This window comes from Sphaeramia orbicularis, chromosome 19 (assembly GCF_902148855.1).
Source record: "Sphaeramia orbicularis chromosome 19, fSphaOr1.1, whole genome shotgun sequence".
NCBI classification, from domain to species: domain Eukaryota; kingdom Metazoa; phylum Chordata; class Actinopteri; order Kurtiformes; family Apogonidae; genus Sphaeramia; species Sphaeramia orbicularis.
In genome coordinates this window covers 34,635,555-34,650,465 of record NC_043975.1, presented here as the reverse complement: position 1 = coordinate 34,650,465, position 14,911 = coordinate 34,635,555, and the positions used below count along the sequence as shown (strand labels likewise).

The 14,911-nt window shown below is 36.5% G+C and overlaps 1 protein-coding gene across 1 annotated transcript; it reads left to right on the top strand.

Moving 5' to 3' along the window:
* Window positions 1-403: 403 nt before the first annotated feature.
* Window positions 404-13,568, top strand: ccdc78 (coiled-coil domain containing 78). Its single transcript, XM_030163261.1, has 14 exons — window positions 404-472; window positions 1,452-1,583; window positions 1,696-1,782; window positions 3,114-3,458; window positions 5,664-5,714; window positions 5,840-5,928; window positions 6,199-6,277; window positions 7,436-7,561; window positions 8,721-8,917; window positions 10,470-10,644; window positions 12,227-12,267; window positions 12,356-12,428; window positions 12,529-12,629; window positions 13,481-13,568. The coding sequence occupies exons 1-14, from the start codon at window positions 404-406 to the stop codon at window positions 13,566-13,568; spliced, it is 1,653 nt and encodes a 550-aa protein (XP_030019121.1).
* The last annotated feature ends 1,343 nt before the right edge of the window (window positions 13,569-14,911 follow it).

Sequence of the window (14,911 nt, the reverse complement as noted above, 5' to 3'; positions counted from 1 at the left end):
TAAATATAAATGTCTATTGTTTCCGATAGAGGGCGCTGTTGCACTTCGCAGCTGTCAGACTTTCAGTTCTTATGTTTGAATATGTTGGAATTAAAAAGTAAAGAAAAATCCACATTTAATATGAAATATGTGCAGTTTGGAGAGAATAAATACTTAGTTTTTTCTTTTGATTCAGTGTCAGTAACACTATCTCGCATGGCCGTACTTGGCACTTATTGGCTCATCATTCATTCTCTCACCAAACCCTTATTGTTGCTGTAAATTGAGGTATGAAAAACGACCTCATATCCAGACTGATATGTCAGTAAGCTTTGTTGTCACGTCCTGACAATATAGTGCACCTTGGCTACATACTGTTGGTGGCAACATGGGAAGGTGTTCCCTTTATTGAACTTGACCAAAGATGGACTCACAGGACCAACATCCTTCAGATAATCCCCAGAGTCGAATTCAAGCTCTGACAGAGGAAAATGTAAGTTTAACAATTTGTTTTTTATGCAAAACTGTACAAAAGTCAAGGCCACCAATAGGTTTGTTGTTTTTGGAAGACCATACATATGTATTTCTCAGTGTGTGTCAGTATATGTACAACTGGACTATACACAAAATATGTAAAAAGCTTTAAAAACAACACATTACAGAAAAAAAACTCCATATCATATACAGGGACATCTAGACAGAGAAAAGAATAAGAGTGACGAAAAGTTTGGCATAATATACCACAAGATTATTTTACTCTTTTAAATTTAAAACTGCTTTTGTGGTGACATCAAACCAGCTTTTTCCTTTACATTCAGTCTTACATATGTGATTTATTATCATTTACTAAAATATGATCCTCTACATTTTATGTTTTTCAATGAAAAGTAGATATTCCTTAATGCTTATTATGTCAAAACGTGACTTTATCAGCATATTAAACTACAAACATAAAGTTAAGGATATTTCTTTTTTTCGTCTTTTTTTTTGTCATTTTTGCCATTTGTAAATCAAATAATGTCAGGTCATTAAAAAAATGTGTTTCAATTCAATTCACACACAAAAAAGTAAAAAGCGCTGTACAAGAATCCCAACTGAAAAAAATAGCACAAAAATTGAAAATATCCTTAACTTTTGTTTACAGTGTATATCATGAACTGAAAATAAAAATCAAGCATCTACAACCACTGGCATTTATCAAACTATGGATTTTTACTGGTGATTCAATGTTGTATAATATGACAGTGTTTCTATGTTCACTGCAGAGCCTCTAAACGTCCAAATGGGTCATATGTGATGACCATAAAAAACTGAGAAATTGAATTTTACCCAAATTATTATCAAATGCATTGATAGGATCAGTGGTGCAAAAGTTACATAACATTTTACAGTCATAGAAACCAACATTATGTCCAATCCAGATGGGAGTTAGAAGGGAAGGGAATTAAAACCACTTCAACTTCCACTTTTAGCTTCAGCTACGAGACAAAAACGAACGTCTTTTCACCAAAGTGGGCTACCTGGAGAGCAGACTGAGCCACCTGGCCAGCTCCAACACAGACCTGTCCTGCAGGCTGGTTCAGAGTGAAGAGGAGAAGCTGAAGGTAACGTGAGCACCACCACCTTCACTAAATCCTAAAACTACAACTAAATCCATCACCAATTCTCACCGCAGTATCAGGAGATTTCATTTACCTTCCCTGTCTGCATTTACAGATCTCTAAGGAGTTTGTGGAGGAGAAAATTCAGACTAATAAGATTAGAGAGCAGTTTGAAGAAGAGCTGTTCGAGCTGAAAAACAAGGTGAGTGGTTACCTGAAGCAGTGGGTTAAAAATACCATTTAATGATCATAATATGGGAAGTATTAGTACAAAATATTTGCATGTTTCCTCAGAACATCTTAGTGAAGCCTTTCATGCATGAATTATTAATAAACTTACGGTATTTCTTCGGTGCCTTATTTCTTTAGCATAATACTGATCTATTCACTGTAGTGGATTTCATGTATCAACAGGTTTAACATGTAATGGAATGAATTTTTAAGCGTAAATACATTCATCCAAGTTCTGTCCACAAAGAGTTATAAGAGTTATTAAAAAAACATCATTTCAGTGTAAGATAGATAGATAGATAGATAGATAGATAGATAGATAGATAGATAGATAGATAGATAGATAGATAGATAGATGAAGTAATGTACATTGGGAAATTACAGACTGTAACTGCAATTGTAATTGTAAATGTAATTGTCCACTGTGTGAATGTCATTATTTATTTATTTATTTATTTATTTTTGCACACAACAACAAATCAAACATTAGGACAAGCAAAGAAACAAATTGGGCAGGTGAGATCAGAAAACCCAGTGGGGCTTATAAAATTTATCTCACCTCATTACAGTATCAGCATAAAGAAAACCAAAAGAAATAAAACAACAGTATACAAAGTACAACAAAAATATAAACAAAAAAATTAAGAAAAATTAATTGAACAAAATGTATTTATGCATTTACTTTCTGATTCTGATCCTCTTTGTAAACCTTGATAGATGAGATGCAGGGTAGGTGGGCTGGGACTGGGCTTACTATAGTTCATACTGTATGTACTCGCGGCATTGTACCCGTGGTGCCATTGTACGATAGTGCCCTCCCGTGGTGCAACAGCGGCATTGCACCCGTACGCCCTCCCGTGCTGCAACATCGGGACACACGTCGAACGTGCGTCCTTGTCCATTTTGTATCTATGTACTGTGATTCTAACATTCAAAATTTCAATAAACATATGTGAAAAAAATGCAAAACAAAACAAAAAAAACCAATATATCAAGATAAGGTAAGACTTTATTTATCTGACAGTGGAGAAATTCAAACGTCACAGCAGCATTTACACTAAAGTGAGTGTAACAAATATCAGAAAACACAAGGACACAACAGTTAAAAGTTGGAGTCATTACTGCAAACAATGTAGTTTTAATTAAAGACTGAATGACTGTCCACTGTAGTGATGTCATGTATGAAAGGGTTAAATAACCTACAACTGTTTGATACATATTTAGAATAAAACTAAAAATGTTTAGACTGTATCACCATGATTGATCTGATTGACTGATCTGATATGTTCCTGTCTTTGCCAGATCCTGAACCAGGACAGTATAATATCAGATCTGGAGCTGCAGAGACAGAGGTTACAGGGTGAACTCCAGGCAGCTGAGGCCCGTCTCAAAGTGGGCGAGAATCTGACCCAGGAGTACACCGCCCTGAAGGAGAACTACCGGACCCTGACTCAGGCCCATGACAGGGAACTGGTCCAGAGTGAGGAGCTGGGCGCTGAGCTGCTGGCCCTGGCCCGGGCCCAGGACGCCCTCCACAGGCAGCTGGAGGAGCAGCAGCACAGTGTGAAGACCACCACCCAGGACCTTCATGGGGAACTTGACAGGGTGCGGGCCTTGATCAGCCGCATGTCACTTAACAGAGTCAAGGTGTGGTGATCAGTATTCTACAGGTTGAACTAGAAAAGCACTCGGAGAGCGCAGACCTCCGCCAAGGCTGATCAGTGGCCCCCCCCATGGGCCCCACCACGCCAAGGAGGTTATGTTTTTGCCAGGGTTTGTTTGTTTGTTTGTCTGTCCGTTAGTGTGCAACATAACTCAAAAAGTTATGGACAGATTTTGATGAAATTTTCAGGGTTTGTTGGAAATGGGCCCCCCCGTGGGCCCCCCCCCACCCCCGATCACCACCAAAATTTAATCATTTCTTCCTTATCCCATTTCCAACAAACCCTGAAAATTTCATCAAAATCTGTCCATAACTTTTTGAGTTATGTTGCACACTAACGGACAGACAAACAAACAGACAAACAAACAAACAAACCCTGGCAAAAACATAACCTCCTTGGCGGAGGTAACTACTACTGGCCATGCAAACATGATGGTTTATTACTATTTTTACCCGATATATATAAGTAAATTAATTTACTTCTTCAAGACCTAGAAGCATTTTTGTGGTGACTTCCAAATGAATTTCTCTATATGTCTAAGCTTTATTTTGTAATGTATCACTATTTATTATTATATTATCTTCTACATTTGGTATTTTTCATTGAAAAGCAGATATTTTCCTGTGTTTTATTTACAGATTACATAAATGTGCATAAAATGTTGGAACAGATTGAAAGGTTATTACATCAAAACAAAGACGACATCAGAAAAAAAGGACTTTTTTCCAGCAAAATACATCATTAACTGAAAAAAACAGTTATCAAAATACATCTATATTATAAAAGCCATGTGGCCTCTGCGTGCATGTGCATGTGGGTGCGTGTGTGTGTGTGTGTGTGTCTTGGGAATCACACAAAATACAGAAAGAGCTGACTGCTGCGGTTTGACACACTTATGTATTTTTGGTCAAGGAAGACAGTAGTGCAAATGGCAAGTTGATAGGACCAATATTTTGGGAGATATTTATAATTTTGGAATACAATAGCCTTACAATCACGTTACTATGACCAGAATGCTTTGGTGGTGACTGTTGGATAAATGCGGTACAGCATGCACGAATACACAACAGCATAAAAACTACCACATCTAGAACCCATGGATCTCCACGGGTTAACGCGCTAGTTGGTTTTATTGGTGAATTAGAGTTGCAGAAAACAACAGTGTTTCCACATTGACTATGGAGCCTCTGAACGTCCAAATGGGTCATAGTTCACGCTGCTAAAAAGCTGAAAAACTGCATTTTACCTGAATTATTAAATGTATGGATAGGATTAGTGGTTAAAAAGTTATTAAACATTTTATACCAGTAGATAGTTTTGGTCATCGGCAGCTGATGAGGACTTTGAAAATTAAAATATACAATTTTGTTGTTTTAGAAAAAGCACTCTTTAAAATAAAGACATAATTTCAAACACTGTTGAATTATTATTGAACTGCTATGAAGTGACCTGCTCGTGCTGCTACCAAACGTGCGCTCTGCCCTCATTGGAGCTAATAGAGCCACCTGATTGGTTGGCAGTGGCAAACAGCAGCACAAAGCAATCAGTAGTTTGGCTATATTTTCATGCAAGATTTTGAGGAACTGTGTTCATAAAATGTAACGAGTAACAGCAAAAATTGAAATGTAGTGAAGTAGAAAGTACAGATAATTGCCACAAAATGTAATGGAATAAAATCAGAAGTGTGTATTATTATTTTTTACTTACGTAAAGTACAGATACGTAAAAATGTACTTAAGTACAGTAACAAAGTACAAATACTTTGTTACATTCCACCACTTCTCATATATTGGATACCACTGTTGTTTTGCACCCATCCTGCATTTGCACTATAGTTTATATACTGCACTATTGTCTATGTGTTGTTGTTTTTTTTACATTATTTGTACAATTTTGCTGTTTTTTTTACGATATACTTTTTAACTTTTATTCTATAATTTATTTATTCTACAGTACATGAGAGCTAAGGATAATCCGGAGTCAAATTCTTTGTTTATGTGAACAAACTTGGCCAATAAAGCTGATTCTGACTGATTATAAATAATGTAAAGCAGTAGTAATCCTGTTGTTCAACCCCTGAACTGTTCATAATTCTTTAAATATTTACATTACTTTAAATATATACTTACACCAGCCCCCATTTTTTAAAATATAAATTTACATGAATCTTGTTACACCATATTGACAGCCTGAAGATCTGGCAGCTCTGGACAAGGAGCAAAAAACTATGGAAGAAAACGTGAGTGTTTCATACAACACACTGCTTTTATGTGATGTCCTGAGCGCTGACCAGCATGTGTTTTCTTCAATCTAATAATTATCTAATATCTAACTGTGGTCTGTCATTTATGTATTCTTACAAAGCTGCTTGGAAACCAAGATGAAATCAAGAACATGTTGGAGAAAATGAAAGGCACCTACGAGGAACAGCAGAAGAAACTGGAGGAGAAAGTGTGAGTGCAAGAGTGTGTTTGTCATTTAGTCCATAAAGCATCATTATCTTCCCATTTCCAGTCATCAAACAGCCCAACCTATCTCAGGATACATGTTCTACTGTTCATCCCCCTGGCATCTGCTCTGCGGTTTCCATTCGGACTTTGTTCTGAGCTGTGGTTTTATGAGTTGTGTGTATGATGTGGTCTCTTTGTGTCTGCTTATGATGTGGCTGCCTGTGCATTTCTGGTCACTACTCTGTTGTGGTTGTGCCTGTGTTTGGTCATTAGGGTGGCTATGGGTAAAGAACACCAGCAGAACAAGAAAGAGATCCATGATACCCAGCAGAAACTGTCCGAGCAGAGTGCGGTGAGCATGAATAATCCCCAAACCAAAGTATATGCCGTCACTATTTAGATATAAACAGATTTTGTGATTTTAACCCATAAAGACTCAAACTGGTGACTAAAAGTATCTATTGATGTAAAATGCTTAATTACTTTACACACATTAATCCTATCAGTCCATGTAAATAATTGGTGTAAAATACAGTTTGTCATCTTTTCATGGTCATCAGAAATGATCCCTTTGGACATTCAGAGGCTCCGTAGTTACTGTGGAAACACCATCATCTTCTACAACACTGATTCACCAGTAAAACCCATGGAGTTGGATCAATGACAGTGGATGGAAACACTGAGTTTGTGTTCAGTTAATAATAGATTTTACTGACAAAGTCACCTTTTCTTAAGTTTTCTCTGTTTTTGGTATAATAATCTTCAAATGTAGTCTTAGCATGATGATTAAAGTCTATGATAAGTAAATTAAATATAGGAAAATGCCTGATTTTCACTGAAAAAGTGCATAATAGACAGGATTTATCATAACTAGTGATAGATCACTTAAGAAAGCGTAAACAGAGAGAAAAATTCATTTGGGAACTGCTACAAAAGTAGCACTGGGTCTTAATGGGTTAATAACTTCTGATCCATCAATCTTATCAAAACAAGTAGATAACTGGTGTAAAATGCAGTTTGTCAACTTTTCATGGTCATCAGATATGACCCGTTTGGACATTCAGAGGCTCCATAGTGAACGTGGAAACACTGTCATCTTCTACAGCATTGATTCACCAGTAAAACCCATAGAGTCTGATAAATATCAGTGGTTGGAGGTGCTTATTTTTGTGTCCAGTTTTTTTTTTTTATCTTTGCTTAAAAAGTCACTTTTTTTTAGTTTTTCTTAGGTTTTTTTTAACATAATAACCCTCAAGTTTAATCTGAACCTCCATGAACATCTACGTGATCAGTAAATTAAATACAGAAAAATACATGATTTTAACTGAAAAAAAAAAAAGCAAAATACAGAGGATAATATTATAAGAAATGGTGATAAATCATTTAAGAAATATTCAATCTAGAGGAAAATTCATTAGGGAACTGTCACAAAAGTAGCACTGGGTCTTTATGGGTTAATTCCAGATTTACAAATGCTGAAAATGCTCTTAACCTATTAATGTGTTTCTAGGCCCTGATGCTTTCCCAGAACCAAGTGAAGCAGCTGGAGGAAGATAACTCTAAACTGCAACTCAAACTTAAAGAACTGAATGAGGAATACCGCGCACGGCTGCTGTGTTATTTACAGGACTTAACTGTGAGTAATGGTTCATAAACACACTCTAATGACTGAGGACTGAACCCAAAGTGGATACTGACTCTGATACTTTACTTACATGTAAATGTAAATGTAAGGTCAATTTCCACAACTATCAGCTATCTAAGTTGGGGTTGATGTGGCTTCTCGATTGGAGATGCTGACTTTGAGGGACAATAAGACAAAGCTCAAAAGATAATATCACACCTAGAGTTACACCTACATCATCATCATCCATCAACCTGCATTTACACTCAAGAGATCCTTTATAATCTTCATTTGCAGAGAAACTGAGTTACAATAAAACAGCAATGATGCATCACACAAACATAAATTACATGGATGGATGGCTGGATGGATAAAATAATTAGAAGTGGAAGGGTGGATTAAGATGATTTTTTTAAATGGCTGAAAGGTACAAATGTATTCATTTCAGAAATGTATAATAAAACAAATCTAATTACTATTTACACATAGTTGTAGTTAGTTTTATTGTTGTCCACTCCCACTTTTATTGATCATTTGCTTTTCATTTGATGTTCAGTGTTTCAGATTTATTTAGGTGCTTATTACTTTAACTTAATCTTCAGTTCCAGAGTCACTTTGTTCATAATAAAGTGATAGTATTGATATTTTTTTGACATACATAAGGCTTTTTCATTGTCATAGTTTTTGGGTGTGAGGTGGGATGATGTGCCTTTTCATGCTCCAAACCATCTTTATTATATTCCTTTAAATTATCTATCATTCAATGTCCAAGTACACATACTTACCCTGAACTCCGAATATTACTAAAGTAAAAGTATTATCAACAAAATGTACTTAAAATGTAACAGAATCAAAAGTTAAGATGCTCATCATGAACAACAGCTCCATTCCAAGTGTTATTATAAAATATGATTACTCTGTTTTTATTACTAATGAGCACATGTAAGAGCATTTTAATGTCGTAATTCACCAATGTGGATCCGATTTTACATATGTTGAATACTACTTGATAGATAGAAAAAGTATGAACCTGTATGAAACTGAAATGTTCAAGTAAAGTACCACCAAACTGTTCTTTAAATAAGTACAGTACTTGAGGAAAAGTACTTAGTCACCTGTCAGTCACAGAACATGTATCCTGTTACATCCATCTGCATGTGTTTGCATCCAGGAGTACATAGATGGACTTGGAGAAACAAAAACGCCCTCAGGGGGGAATAAAATGAAGAAGTTTGTGGACAACATGCTGCAGGATGTGCGTTCATCATACAGGACTCGGGAGGAACAGCTCGCCTCCGCTGCTCGCTCCTATAAGAAGAGACTACAAAGGGTCACCAACACACATCACACTCTCCTCATAGCCTACAGGTAATGTTTAAGGGTGACAGTTACACAGTAACTCATCATAGAATGCTATCAGAATAGGTTCCCATCTCAATGGCATCACAACTCAGGGATTCTGTGATACTTGTGCACTGCAACAGTCATCTATGCTTTATCAAAATGAGAAATACAAAAGAAGGAATCATGTATCATTGCACTGAGGTGTCAGCTGTATAAAATCTGAACAAAAAGTGCATAATTTTAGCTCTTCTTTATCTCCACCTTAATAAATACACACTAAATGTAGCTGTCATATCCATGTGTGCCATCGGTTATTAAAAACAGCAGTATTTGGCACAAGTGTTTTAAAAGAGGAAGCACTTAAATATATTATCTTATCTATATTTTCTATATTATTTATATCTCTTTGCAGGCCACCAAACCTTTATGTACATACTGTCAACTGATCAAACTTCTGGTTAGATGCTAAACTGCGTTGTGTTACCTTGTACTTGTACATGTGTAATGATAATAAATTTAAATCTAATCTAATCTAATCTAATCTAATCTAATCTAATCTAATCTAATCTAATCTATATTTTGTCCCACACCAGTTATATGATTGTTAGTTTCATTAAGAATAAATGTGTGCTTTTATGCTTATTTCTTTACTTGTGAAATGTAAGAATGTGAAATGTAAAATGCCAGAATTGAAACACGTTCAAAGTCATTGGTTTCCAAACAAATTAAAATTGTGGTTAATAATAAGGAAACAAGTACATTTTGTCTCAATAGAGCACAGGTGTCAAACGTGGCCCGGGGGCCACATCCAGCCCACCAAAGGGTCCAGTCCAGCCCTTGGGATGAAGTTGTGAAATGCAAAAATTACACTAAGATATTAACAATCCTTTTAGTTCAGGTTGCACATTCAGACTAATTTAAGATCAAGTGGGTCAGACCAGTAAAATACTACCATAATAACACATAAATAATGACAACTCCAAATTTTTCTCTTTGTAAATGTAAATATTTTCATGTATTTACACTAAAACAAAGTATAATTAAAAAAAAAAAAAAGTGAATAACCTGTACAAATATGAACAACCTGAAATGCTTTAAGAGAAGTAAGTACAATTTTAACAATATTCTGCGTGATATTAAATGTTTTGTGTATTTGTAGATCCATTGTGATCTGTACGTTATAATGTACATGTGTAAATGATAAACTGAAGCAGAATATTGTTAAAAAAACACTTATTTTTTCAGTTTGTTCATGTTATTCATATTGTTTGAAAGGATAGTTTGTAGATGTAAACATTTTCATTGTTTAATTTTACTTTTTTCACTCTAAAACATAAAGAAAATTATGGAGTGAACATTATTTCTATATTATTATGTTATTATTTTACTGGTTCGGCCCACTTTAGATCAAATTTAGCTGAATGTGGTCCCTGAACTAAAATGAGTTTGACACCCCTGCAATAGAGCATCACTCAGTGACTGGACGTCTGTGGTTTGAGCAGGAACTCAAGATTTTTAAGGAATAACACACACCCAACTATCTGTATCTATTATCAGCTGATCTTTTGTGCTTTAGGGCTCAGAGGGAGCAGATCGTGGCCAAACCAGAGTGTGGTCTGAACCCTGGACCCCCTGAAGGCACCTTCAGCCTGGATCCCAGTGAGCTGAGAGATGAAACTGAGAAGGAGCTCCAGAACCTTCGCCAGGACAAGGCCAGGCTGGAGGCTCAGCTCCAAGAAGCCCAGGATCAGGTAGGTGAGACTGAACTCAGATGGCTGCTTTGACATGGGTTAAATCAGAGATGTCAAACATACGGTCCACAGGCCAAAACTGGCCCACCAAAGGGTCCAATCTGGCCCTGGGATAAATTTGTGTAAGATAACTATCAAGAATGTCAAAGTTTAGTTCAGGGGCCACGTACTGCAGTGGCCCAGAGGTGCACCAGCCCAAAAAATTATCTATATAAGAAAAAAAAAAAAGACAACAGCCCAAAAAATGATCCATGTAAGAAAAAAAATAGAACAGCCAAAAAAGGATCCATATAAGAAAAAAAAGAGAACAGCCCAAAAAATTATCCATATAAGAAAAAATAACAGCCCAAAAAATTATCCACTATAAGAAAAAAAGAGAACAGCCCAAAAAATGATCCACTATAAAAAAAAAAGACAACAGCCCAAAAAATGATTCTTGTAAGAAAAAAATAGAACAGCCAAAAAAGGATCCATATAAGAAAAACAAGAGAACAGCCCAAAAAAATATCCATGTAAGAAAAAATAACAGCCCAAAAAATTATCCACTATAAGAAAAAAAGAGAACAGCCCAAAAAATTATCCGCTATAAGAAAAAAAAGAGAACAACCCAAAAAATGATCCATGTAAGAAAAAAATAGAACAGCCAAAAAAGGATCCATATAAGAGAAAAAAAGAGAACAGCCCAAAAAATTATCCACTATAAGAAAAAAAGAGAACAGCCCAAAAAATTATCCACTATAAGAAAAAAAACAAAAACAAAAAAACAAAAAAAAAAGGCATCTTTTTCAATTAAGGGGGTGCTGTTTACCCAAGAAGTCTCTTGCTTTAAAATTAAGTCCATCACAAAAAATAAAAGCATAGGCTAAAATTTTTTAAGGCTTTCAGCTAATGTGGCTAATGCTAAGGAAGTAATCCAGTGGAAGTGGTGGTCAGTGCGCTAAAAACACAGTTATTTTAAAAATATTTACAGTAATATAGTTTGCAGGTTCCCGTGTCTGTTTAAGGTTAGGTCTGGGTGTTAAATGGTTAAGGTTAGGGTTAAGGTATGGTTGGGGTTAGTTTTCACTGGTAAATGACCCTTGTATGCGCTGTGTGAAGGTTCGTGGCTAAGCTAATGCTAACGCGAAAAGTTGAGTTTGTAACTTTGTGAACCACCAGTGCGAGTAAGCAATTGTGAGATTACAGTGTTGAATTGTTCAGCTGTCTGGCATTTAATATTAATATGATTAATATTAACTACAAGAAGTTTTAAAATTATTTTATTTTGAGAGGAGGAGAAGTGGAGCTTCCTGTGGAGCTTCCTGTGGAGCTTCCTACTTTTTCACTCTAAAACATAGATACAAGTATTTATAAGTGCTTATGTTATTATTTTACTTGTCTGGCCCACTTGAGGTCATATTGGTCTGTGTGTGGCCCCTGAACTAAAATGAGTTAGACAGCACTGGGTTTAATGCTAATTTAATGATGTAATAACAGGTAATTTATTGCAGCTAATATTGTGTTTACTGTACTAAATGCACCTGAGATGGTTGGTTCGTTTCCAGTTTCTGACTGACAGCCTTCAACTATCCGTCTGTTGCAGGTGGCTGTCCTCAAAATGCCTGTGTATACTTTGTGTCTGGAGTGAGTGTAATTTGGTATTTTCATGGATGACATGAATAACCAGCTGTGAATGTTTCATGTATGATAATAAATAATGTAACTTTATCAGGCCAGAGCAGATATGTGAAGAATCCATGGCGGACATAAGCAAACAGCTGAAGGACATCACAGAGTCGTCACTGGTAAAATGAATCTGTCTCATCACATTTTTCATTTTCTCATAACAGTCCAGGACAATATTCTGCCATGAATGAGTTTTGAAAATGTCCTTTGTCCAAACAGATGGGTTTTGAAAAGGAGCGTGCACTTCTCATCACCAGGGCAACGGTTGCTGAGGCGCAGGTGTCCGAGTTGCAGGACTATATTGACAACCACCTGGCAAGGTCAGGATGTCTGTTGATGTGTTACAACACGCAGACATGACACATTAACATAAAGTGTTATGTTTATGTCTTATGCTCATTGTATGTCATTGTTTGAAGAACAATGTACATTAATGAATGGAAATGTGTAACATTTAGTTTTACAGGGAGATTTTCGTCTGCAGTGTGTCAGATTTAGAGGCATAAGGAGGATCTGATTAGCCTACAGAAATGAAATATAATATTCCTAGTTAAAAAAAAAAAAATAAATTAAAAAAAAAAAAAAAAAAAAAAAAAAATATATATATATATATATATATATGTACACATAATCTAAGAATCAGTGTGTGTTTGTTACCCTTCTATATACACACATACACACATATACACATGCATACTTACACACACACACACATACATACATACATACATATATACATGCATGCATACATACATACATACATACACACACATATGAACAGACATACACATGCACACATACATGCATGCATACATATATGCATACATACAGGCATATACACACACATATACATACACGCATGCATACATACACACACATACGAACATACATACATGCACACATACATACATGCCTGCACACATAGATACATACATGCATACATGCATACATACACACATACATACATACATACATGCATACATACACACACATACGTACATGCATGCATACATACATACATACATACATACATACATGCATGCAGTTGATAGTTCAGTTGATAATTCATGTGTGATAGACTCATAGTGTCCGTACACAACTATGAGGCCCCTGTAAATTAACTATGTGAAGTGTGTGAAGTGTTACATTGAGCTTTGTCGCCATCTCACAGGTATAAACAGGAGATCAACAATCTCCACAGACGACATGGGATAGAGGAAGCACAACGGTCCCAAAGTGCTCATTCATCACTCCTTTGAGGACCAAATTCTGGACACTGGTTACTAATATAGGTAATATGGTTTAAGTAATCATTTTTTATGCATCTAGATATTAAAAAAAAACTTGACTTGCACAAATTAAATGTAAAATAGTAAGTGTAACATGATTATTGAGGTTAAAGTTAAAGCTACTTTGTGCAAACCTACTTCCACTTGATTTGCAGAGAGGGCATGTGAATGGATGGACTTTCACCATCACTAGGTGGTGCTGTTCATGCTGGTGGGTTTCTCCATGAAAGACCCCCAAAGAAAGCCGGCCTTGAGAAAAAAATGCCTGGAATGTTTGTAAAGCTTATGTCAATTTCACGAGCTGGGGAGAAGAAAGCGTGGTGACAATGAGGGGTCACCCTGGTGAGAATAATGTCATTACATGTTACCCAGACACGTACACGCCTGTGAATACTTTCCCTCAGCGCTGCTCTGAGAACTGTGGGGCAAACAAGCCAGGCTTTTGCAGAATGAAGGTTCATATTTAGAGCCTCAGTGTTGTAGTGAATAGGCATCTATTCCCTTTAAATCCCTTTAACAGTGAAAGGCTGTGCATTTTTTCTGCTGTTTGGAGGCTGAGTTTCCATGCCACTCTTCACAGCTGATGTATATTCACATTTGGAAGGAGTTGTTTAAAAGCGTACACAGTAGAAACGTTTATTTAAAAGTGTCAGTAGATTTACATCAAATTGAGTTGAAAATGGGTAAATGTTTAAGGAAAAAATACCCTGGGGAATGATGGGAAATAAATGGTTATGGAAAGCAGTGGAGTCATACATGTCACCCCAATCCCATTTTCAGGGAGCATGCCAGCCGCGGGAAGGGGGAGGGGGGGGGGGGGGGGGCGAAAGTTTGAGAGGAATGGGAAGTGGGATTTTGTTAGTAATGTATTACACTCCCAGGACCCTGGGAAAGGGGGGTGGGGGTGTTCGGTTTGGGTCTGTGCCAACATAGTCACAGTGCCAAAGAGCTGGGTGCTGCATGGGGACCACTCCTCTCTACGGCAGATCTGTGGGAAAATCAAAACCAGGTTGTTCTTTGCTGCTTTGCCAACAAAGATGGACAAGTGATGTGCCTGCGGAGGCCTCTGCAGACTGTCACAATTGAAAATGTCCTATATGTAAACAAAAAGACCCCAAAAAAAGACAAAAAGGCAGAAATAAATGGTCACAAATGAATAGAAGCAGGAGACCACAGCTGGTTACCAGGCAAAATGCCAAGTCTTTTACAGCTTCAGGAGCATTTTGGAAAAGTTGAGTGGTTTGGACTGTGAGCAGCTGTTTATTTGCCTCTGTATGTGGTCACTATTATGATGGAAATAGTCATAATAAATA